The sequence below is a fragment of the Orycteropus afer genome, unplaced genomic scaffold (assembly GCF_000298275.1).
Source record: "Orycteropus afer afer isolate SDZICR_OR568_19922 unplaced genomic scaffold, OryAfe1.0 scaffold00017, whole genome shotgun sequence".
Classification (NCBI taxonomy): Eukaryota; Metazoa; Chordata; class Mammalia; order Tubulidentata; family Orycteropodidae; genus Orycteropus; species Orycteropus afer.
The window spans coordinates 15,332,543-15,342,395 of NW_006921604.1; the positions used below are offsets into that span (position 1 = coordinate 15,332,543).

General features: G+C 38.3%; 1 protein-coding gene across 1 annotated transcript in view; it reads left to right on the forward strand.

Annotated features, from left to right (window-relative positions):
- The window catches only part of SLC9A2 (solute carrier family 9 member A2), a 167,147-nt gene that overhangs the window by 68,105 nt on the left and 89,189 nt on the right, over window positions 1–9,853 (forward strand). Inside the window, exon 3 of the mRNA XM_007959546.1 lies at window positions 2,497–2,747. Within this exon, the coding sequence (XP_007957737.1) occupies window positions 2,497–2,747 (251 nt within the window). The remainder of the gene's footprint in view (window positions 1–2,496; window positions 2,748–9,853) is intronic.

Genomic DNA, 9,853 nt, shown 5'->3' on the forward strand with positions numbered 1-9,853 from the left:
ACTCCACAACAGTGCATTTGGTTTGGTTTTGGTTGGTGAGGATGTGGAGAGATTGGGACTCTCATACACTGCTGGTGGGACTGTAAAAATGATACAACCACTGTGAAAACAGTATAACTCACTAACTCACTACCATCGAGTCGGATATGACTCATAGTGACCCCTCCTTGGGTTTCTGAGGCAATACCACTACAGAAGTAGATTGCCCAACTTTCCTTCCAAGGAGTGGCTGGTAGGTTTGAAACGCCAGACTTCTGGTTAGCAGTCAGATATCTTAGGCACTATGCCACCAGAGCTCCCGGAAAGCAGTATGGCCAATACTTAAAAAGTTGTAATTAGAAATACTATTTGACCCAGCAATTTCATTACTAGGTATATATCCCAAAGAAGTGAGAGACAGGACAAGAATAAATCTATGCACACCCATGTTCATTGCAGCAATATTTACAATAGCAAAAAGGTGGAAACAACCTAGGTGCCTACCAATGGAAGAAAGGATAATCAAACTATGGTGCATACACACAATGAAATACTATGCAACCCTAAAGAATAATGTAGAATCTACAAAACACCTCATAACGTAGATGAACTTGGATGACATTATGCTTAGTGAAATAAGTCAATCACAGAAGGACAAATATTGCATTAATCTGTTATTGTAAAAAGTCAAGGAAAGGTTTATATATGGAAGGAAATTTTCTTTGTTGGTTACCAGGGGTGGGAGGGAACACTGTTAGATAAGTAGAGAGAAGTATTAATTTGGGTGAAGGGAAGGGCAATGTACCAAATGTGAGTGATCAACACAGTGGCATTGAGGAAGAGGAAGACAGAGAGAGGTGCATGAGAGGTACTTACAACGAAGATGAACCCTTCTGTACATAGAGTACTGTATTGTCAGTGATGGCAAACATGGATCTACAGGTGGATGAATGGGTGGACAGGCTGGATGATCAAGTATATCTATGAAGAGGGGAGTGTGCCCATGACCATATATAAGGTTGGCAGACAATATTTCTACAAGTGTATTTGCATGTTCTGTATGAATGTCCAGGTTTATAGTAGCGCTGACAAGGAACAAGGTTGTAGTCATTTCTTTGGCCACAGCCAGCTACCCAGAGGGAGCAAGTAGTTGGACCTGTGGGCTCAGGACCATGGTGGCAGGAGATATCAAGCTCAGTTGGCATAACATACTACACAAAAGCATTGTTCCACCTCCTACTTTTTTAGCAAGTAGTGACTGGGATCTTAAAAGCTTGCAAGTGGCCATCTATATGCAACGATAGGTCTCTCCTCATCCAGAGTGAATAAAAATGAAGAAAACCAAAAACGCATGGAAATGGTTAGTCCAAAGGATTGGTACAACATGTGTTCCTCAGCCTATATGACTATGAGACCAAAAGAACTAAATGGTGCCTGGCTACCACTCTCAGCCACTCGGAGAGAGATCTATGTAGGAGATCCTTGATAGAGTGGGAGAAAAATGTGGAACAAAACTCAAAAGCATAAAAAAAAAAAAGGACCAGTTTTGCTGGTCTGATAGAGCCTGGTGACACCCCTGAGACTATGGCCCCTAGCTGCCCTTCAGGTCTAGAACTGAACCCACTCCTGTGGCTTCCAGCCAAGCAAAAGACAGGCACATGAGGTAAACATTTACATTAGGTAGATACACTCCTTGGAGAGATCAATCATGGGAGAACAGAAGGGCTGTGTATTCACAGGGACATAGTTCAGGGGGCAGGAGTGCATGGGAGGGAAGGAAATAGGGAAGAGGTAATTATGGGGAGGAAGTGGGAAGAGAGCTGTTGCATTGTGGGTAATTGCAGTCAATGTCATGAGACAAAATGTATGTGAACTGCTGTATGGAAGATGAATTTGCTCTGTAAACTTTCACCCAAATCACAATAAAAATTAAAAAAAAAAAAAAATCCTTAGAGTCTCATGCTAAGCTCCTAATACTACTAGCCATGTATATGTGTGTATAGGAGGGTGTTGGGGAGAGTACAGAATCCACCTCCATGATTCTTAAGGTAGGGGTACTTGTACTGATGGGGTGAATCCCATCTATGATGTGATTCTATAATAGTGCCTTAAGTGATAAAAAAAACATTCACAGAAGCACTGACAAGCTTTCTGGATGACAAACTACTTCCCAAGCATGACAATATAAGAAGGGTGTGTTTAATGGCAACCAAATATTTTTATTTTGGATGATATATAGAAAAGAATATTTTAAGCATAAGTTATTCAATCATTTTGAATTCTCCTTTCCCTCTCTTTTAGAAGTTTCCCTTATTATCTAAGTTTTTTTTTTTTGTTGTTTAAAACCATAGCATTAAAATATGAAGCAAATAAATACATAATTATTGCCAGTTGTCATCCACTTTGGCACACAAAATAATTTTCCTTATTAGAAGCCCGGGTAGATTTTTCTGTGCCCCGAGTGATAATGGGAATATTGGGAAGGGGTCTTGATGATGTGTTTTCTTTCTTCCCCAGGTCCTGTACAATTTGTTCAAGTCCTTTTGCCAGATGAAAACCATTGAGACCATTGATGTGTTCGCTGGAATTGCTAATTTCTTTGTTGTGGGAATTGGTGGGGTGTTAATTGGCATCTTCCTGGGATTCATAGCAGCATTTACCACTCGGTTCACACATAACATCCGAGTGATTGAGCCACTCTTTGTCTTCCTGTACAGTTATTTGTCCTATATAACAGCTGAAATGTTTCACCTCTCAGGCATCATGGCGTAAGTATTTAACTGATAATTCACTACTTTATTTCTTGAATTTGTATATTCTAAGCTGAGATGTACAATTTGGCTAGGTTCTGTTAAAGAATAAGTTCCTTTAAATTCTTTCAAGAAGGATTGAAATAGTTTTTTCTTACTCTTTGAAATGAGTAAGAAATATGTAAAAATACATATTTCTTACTCATTGAAATGAAAACACGTATCTGCCAAATTCACCTAAACTCACCTGGTGCTTAAGGAAAACTGCTTAAAATTTATCTCTTAAGACTCATGAAATCTGACAACAAACTGTTAAATTGAAGATCAGATGCAGGAATTTTATGTGTTTTTTGCCCCATTCAGTGTTGTCATTGCTGATGTCTGTAACTTACTGACATAAGGTTGTATCACCCAGAATGCTTTTGAAATTCTTGTGGAATTAAATACGGATATTCATCTGAATAATGTTAGAGAAAATTCTCACTTTATGTGATAATTTTGAATTGAGATAATAGCTTAATGCCATTCAGAGCTAATTATTTTAGTGCATTTTAAATTAAGAGGCTTGATCACAAAGCAAGGAATTTATTTGTATCATTGCAAACTGACTCTGAAGGCTGTTCTCAAAAAGAACCTCTGCAAATGAGCAGAGGAACGGCAGTATTTGAATCTTCTTTTAGCCTTTGGAGATTCTCTTTGAAGGAGGGTACTCATTAGGTGTGGATACTTTTGAAAGCTTCCTAAAACAAGCTTTATGATATTATGGTTATAGCCTATATATGGTCAGTAAGAAATACTTAATTTAATATCTTTTATTTAAAATTTTTATTTTGACAAATACTCATTACTGCTCAATATGTATGTGCCAGACTCTATGTTAAGCTATGCTGTATGTATTTGGAATTTTGTTATTGTAAATATCCGCCTAATTTCTTTCTTAAATTTTCCCTTGCAACCTTCTTTCAGTGATGCTGTAAGGATTGCTTTGCTTGTCTCCTCTTTGCACTACTTTCTTTCAAAAACAAAGAAAGAAACCTAAAAAAAGAGTCAAATTCACCTCCCCAAGGAGAGTGAAATCCACTGTAATGAAAGCCTAAGTGAAAAGGTTGTGTGGTTTTCTGTTTCAGAGATGAACCTAAATAAAGCAACATATTAATCTGGTTTGACCCACTGATGAAATGTTCTGCATCTTCCTGGTTGCTATTCATATCATCTGTATGACTTCCAGTTTCTTCACTGTTCTTTAACCGGTGTCACTGAACACATATGATCAGGCAGTTTGCAAGGTCTGGGAAAAGGGTGGGAGTGGGAGTTAGTGTCTAATGTCTCAGCAGTGTTCTAATAACAGTATGTGTAAGAACGCTGAATTGCATTGTGAGTATGTCTTATATTCTTGAGTATGTTCATATTGAAAAGTTCTAACACACCCCAGGGGTTTGTGGTGTTGGATGGTGTTGGAATCCTGGTGCAGCTTTGCTCGGAAATGGGGGTGAGATTCAGGGTCCACAGGGTTTGGGCAGCATACACTGCATAAATCTGTGGCCTCCTGTGAGGAAGTGATCATGGGTTTACTTGCTCTGGGAATTACAAAATCAGGTACAGAACTACTTTCTCCTGGTAAATAGCACAGTTAATTATTTGCTGTGTCTTACTGGTAGATGAAAAACATTAACATTATTTCCAGCTTAAAAGTGAATACTTATTTACAACTTTTAATCCACTGCCATCAATTCTGTCCTGACTCATAGAGACCTCCATTTGGGTTTCTAAGGCTGTCAGTCTTTACGAAAGTAGATTGCCTCATCTTCCTTCCTTGGAGCAGCTGGTGGGTTTGAAAAACCAACCTTCTGGTTAGCAGCCAGATGCCTTATCCACTGTGCCACTAGAGCTCCTTATTTTATAACTTAGTGTACAGAAAATTATTTTATTATGGTTAAATTAATATTTTCATTGCACATAGTACACTAATACAATAAACTAACTATTAAATAGACATTATAGGAGGTTTAAAATTCTTTGCATGTAGTATTACTGTGCAGACCCAATATAATATGGTAGCAAATTAAGGAACAGATTTACTCTGGCATGTATTCTTAGAAGTATCACCTTGTTTTCTAATGTGAGGTGATCAGAATTCTCTTCAAAATCTGACCGTGTGTGGTGCTTCTGTGTGGCATAGGTGGGGACTTCCATTTTGTGTGCACTTCCACTTTGTAATTAATTACTTGGGATGTTGTTTGAGAGGATACAATATAATGACTTTAAAATACACATTCATGTGTACTTCTTTCATAGAACTGGTAGTTTTTTTCAGGACGTAAATTGTACTGAGTACAGAAAGCCCTGTCCTACTTATATTAATTGCATTCATTCTTTTGCTATTCAACAACACATTTTAAGGTTAATGGAGTGAAGGCACATGGTGGGTTGAGCATGCTCAGTGCTTTCTTGTTTACTGAAGAGCAACAGGCAGCCACTTGAAAAGGAAAGTTGGCATAGAGGTTAAATAACCTGTTAGTTTGTAAAATGATGCAAAGCTATGAAATGTGGTCTTTTGAGTTTTACCTACTGGACTTTCCTCCTCACTTCTTCCCTCCCTAGGAACTCTGGTAGTGTAGTGCCTAAGGCACTTGACTGCTAACCAGAAGGCTGGCGGCTCAAACCCACCAGCCACTCATCAGAAGGAAGGTTAGGCAATCTACTTATGTAGTGATACCGCCTCAGAAACCCAAGGAGGGGTCACCATGAGTTGGATCCGACTTGAAGGCAGTGAGTTGGGTTTTGGTTTGGTTCTTCCCTCCCTCCCTTCTTTCACCTATCTCTGTCTTCTTCTGTCCTTCCCTTATGTTTTCTATATTCAGTAACTCCTTTTAGATAAGCTTTGTCTTGGGTAGACTATTGGGCAGCCTGCTCGAGAATGATGCTACTTAATGAGCAGGTCAATGATAAAAGTCTAATTAAAAAGATATCCTTCTATATAACAGAAGATCTGGATTTGGGTTCAAGATGCAGTCAGTTTTTTAGAGAGGAAAGCACTGGGCAGGATTCCAGCATCTTGATTTCTTTGAGATGCTGAAAGCAGTGCACCCAGGCATTTCACAAAGTCTACTGCTTCTATTTATTTTCATCAAGAAAGTGTGGTTTTGTGTGATTTCCGTTGACACGAAATAGATGAAAGACTATGGGGTGGTTATATCTGTCTTCTCGTGCCCTGTATTATAAGCTATTTGGAGAGAGGATTTATGGTCATTTTTAGGTTTGGTTTCCCTTTAGTGGTCTTTCTTAATGCTTTACAATCTAATTTAATGTTAAGGAACTGTTTACACTCATGTCTTCTTGGGAGTTTAGGATGGTTTTAGCTACAGAAACCAAGAGGGTAAATGAAATTCCCTGCTTGCTAATTTTTTTCTTTTGTTCCTTTGGGATTATAATAAATTGTTGTAATCGAGATATATGAGTGTATGTATACGTGTGTGTTCAGAGTTAGTTTCCACACAACTGGCTAAAGATAAGGAAAAATTGCTATTTGTCTCCTAAACTGGTAACTTCCCATATTAATAACACTTAATGTCTTGGAGTAAAAAAGTACCAGAAAAAGGGATAGAAAGGTATAAATTAACAGTTATTGATTTTAAAAATGTATGTCTTGGCTCATGTGTTTTGACTTTGTGTTCAGAAAAATGCTCAGAAATATAGCATTATGATCCCTTATTGTCCCTTTCCTTACCCAAGACAGTAACAGATGCCTAAAATGATTCCTTAAATTCGGAGCAATACAGAAATGCTGTGAGGTGGGACACTGTTCTTCCCCTTTTGGACATCAAGCACCATTCTGATCCTCACTTTATACTCCCACACAGTCCTTGTTGCTCTGATTAGTGGAACATGGAAACACACTGTCCTGGAGGGAGAGATCTTTGGCACTCAAAGCAGTTACAGCCTGCCAGGGAAACACTGCTTTTCTTTGACGTGCTCTAGGAATTTCAGAAAATGGCTAACTCCACCTTCAGATAAGACCAAAAGTGCCCAATAGTTCTTAGTTTTGTTTTGAAGGATTAAAAATTCCTTAGTCACATTTCTCTTGAAGATAGTTAAAATATTCCTCTGTTTGTAGTCTTAATTATTAATGCCTAAGGCATTTGACTAGTAACCAGAAGGCTGGCGGTTCATACCCACCAGCCACTTCTTGGAAGGAAGGTTGGGCAATCCACTTCCGTAGTGATACTGCTTCGGAAACCCAAGGAGGGGTCGGTATGAGTCAGATCTGACTCGACGGCAGTGAGTTTGGTTCTGGTTTTTGTGAAGAAAGTAGGTGATTATTAGTCTCGTGTTACTACTGAGTATATTGAGGCCTACATGGGTGAAACATGGTAACAGGGTGACTCAGTGGAGAGCACACCCAGAGCTTGGGCCACTAGTTATTAGACCAAACCAGAATATATCCTAATATCCACTTTTAAAAAGAGAAACCAGCAAATTTAAGTGACATTTAAAAATGACAATTTATCACAAATTTCTGTAACAGTAGGCTTAGCAATAGAATCTCTAGAGCAGGTCCAATGCCCTGGCCTAAGGCAATTCCTTTTGAAGATGTGAAGATCACATTCTTTTTGGGGGGGTTTTCTTTCTATGTGTTGATAATTATTATCTATTCAAAACTTTGAGAAAAATAGGAAGGTATGCCTTCGTCTTCCACTTCATAATTTCTATTGATTTGCTCTTGGCTTTCCCACCGTTAGTAGCTTATAGAAAACCATCTCTTCAAGAAGCAATCATGAAATCATAACCCTGCATTGCCAGAATTACTACTTCATGCTACTGCAGTGAGTTCCTTAATATGGTCCTTCTAGCCATTCAGGATCCTGTGACTCCCACAGAATGGGTGGGACTATGCAGATAAGGTTCTTTTAGCCCACCATGGGGATTGGAGAGTTTACTCACAATGCAAATAAGATGCATGGGATGCTTACAAGGATGAGATCATGCAAATAAGATGTATGGAACCCTAACAAGAGCATTGGTCAGTTTTGTCATTCCATTTGGTTTAAAATAAGCCAATGCAGAGGTGGGAAGAGAGAACCTTACTACCATCAAGAAAAAGAGCTGGAGGCAGAGCATTCTTTGGACTGAAGGGCCCTGCACTGATTGCCCTCTAGATCCAGGAGACAGAGAGGGAGAGTTGTAATACCAGAGACACACAAGGTGGTGAGAAGCAGTGGCAGAGAAACAGTGGCAGTAGAACAAGGAAACTGGTGCCCATAGGTCAAGGCAGCTACAGTGGGCTTGTCCACCCATGGAGTAAGAGAGTTGAGCACTTCAGGCAGGATGCATGCTGGGGCTGTCACTGCTGTCTAACTCGTGGCAGATTCAGTGTGGCAGTTTGAAATACAAAGAGGAAAACTTAAGACTCTGAGGACAATGAATTCAAGCAATAGAGATGGTAGTTTTCCCTTTCTCCACTTCAACTTTAAGAGGTTCCATTTAATATGAATATAATATTGATGCTTTAAGATATTTAATGAAGTTCAGTGTTAAATATGAATAGTTTTTATTTTTAAAAGTGATGGTAGTATGAAACTATGTTAAAGTATTGTTACAGGGGCAATATTAAGAAATCAGATACTTATGAGTTATAGAAGGAAGTTCTATGGCATGCATATGAGAAATTTTCAGTGACATCCTGAATTTACCAGCACACAAATTGCACAGATTTATGATTCAAACCGCACTGCCATCGAGTCTATTGTGACTCATAGCAACCCGTGTTGGGTTTCCAAGGCTTTCGATTATGGAAGTTGATTGCCTCATCCCCCACCACCATAGCAGCTGGTGGGTTTGAACCGCTGACCTTCTGGTTAGCAGCCAAATGACTTACCCTCCATGCCATGAGAGCTCCTTTATAAGATGTAGGTGGACTTACATCGATTGCACAACATGATGAACATAGGGTCACTGAATTGTACATGTAAAAAATGTTGAAATGGCAATTTTTAAATGTATAGATATGTACTACAAAAAATAAATGCTTTTTGAAAGTAATTAAAAAAACTTACAGAAGAAAATATATTGTTGTATCAAGCACATTAAGAAATGTGGCAATCCAACTAAGAATTTCTCATTAGCATTGTAATGGATGATTTTATGGTGGAGGGACACCTTTGCTGTTGTGTGTACGTATGTTTGTGAGTGCGTTTTAATGACTGCATTACATTTTTTTTTGAAGACAGTTCATTGGGTTAACTTGTTGTAATACCTTCCTTTGTGAAGAGCATTCAGAATTCCTGAAGGTCACTGTTCCAGAAGTTGGGCCTAGATGTGATTTAGATAATAATCTTTTCCCTGCCCCTCAGAAAGTTTCCCCTTGGCAAACATGTTTGATTAAAAGCAAGGAAGTAAGTAAAAGTAGTGCCATTACCAATACTATTTGCATTGCATTTTTTGATTAAAATGGAGGTAAAGATTTATTTGCTTTCCACCCTTTTTGTAAACTTCGTTTGACATTTCATTTTAAGATAATGAAAATTATTTTGCTTTTGTGTTATTTCACATATGTTTCAAAGACATTACCCTCCGTTTTCCATTTCTTAGGTGTCCATTTGCACTGCATAGTAGAAACCAGTGAACATGAGAAACTCTTTTACCCAAAGATTAGTGAAAAAGAAATGCTAACTGTCCGAGGCAAAATATAAATAATTGCTCCATTAATTACTACACTATTAAGAATGAACACTGGGTTAGGAGACTTGTAACGTTGTGGCCTTGTCATCCTAACTTATCCTTAAATCAATTTTATAGGAAAGGTTCTTAGGAAAAGCACACAGGCTGGAGGCTGCGGGAAGGCAGCAAAAACATCAGGGAATTTAAAAGATAAATAGAAAGCAAAACATATCTCCCTTAATTATCTGGAGACTTGCAGCTATTTAGCAAAAAATGAAAGCAAAAAAAAGGATATTGTTTTCATGATTACTCACATATCTTCACTTTGGTATAACTTTTCCTAAATTGCCCAATAAAATTAGAAAAGGCAGGAGGGAAATTTGAAATTATGAACCTCAGTCAGAGTAATGTACATGATTCATGAAAACATTTTCACTTATTTTTGTGAGGTTTTCCTCCTTATATAT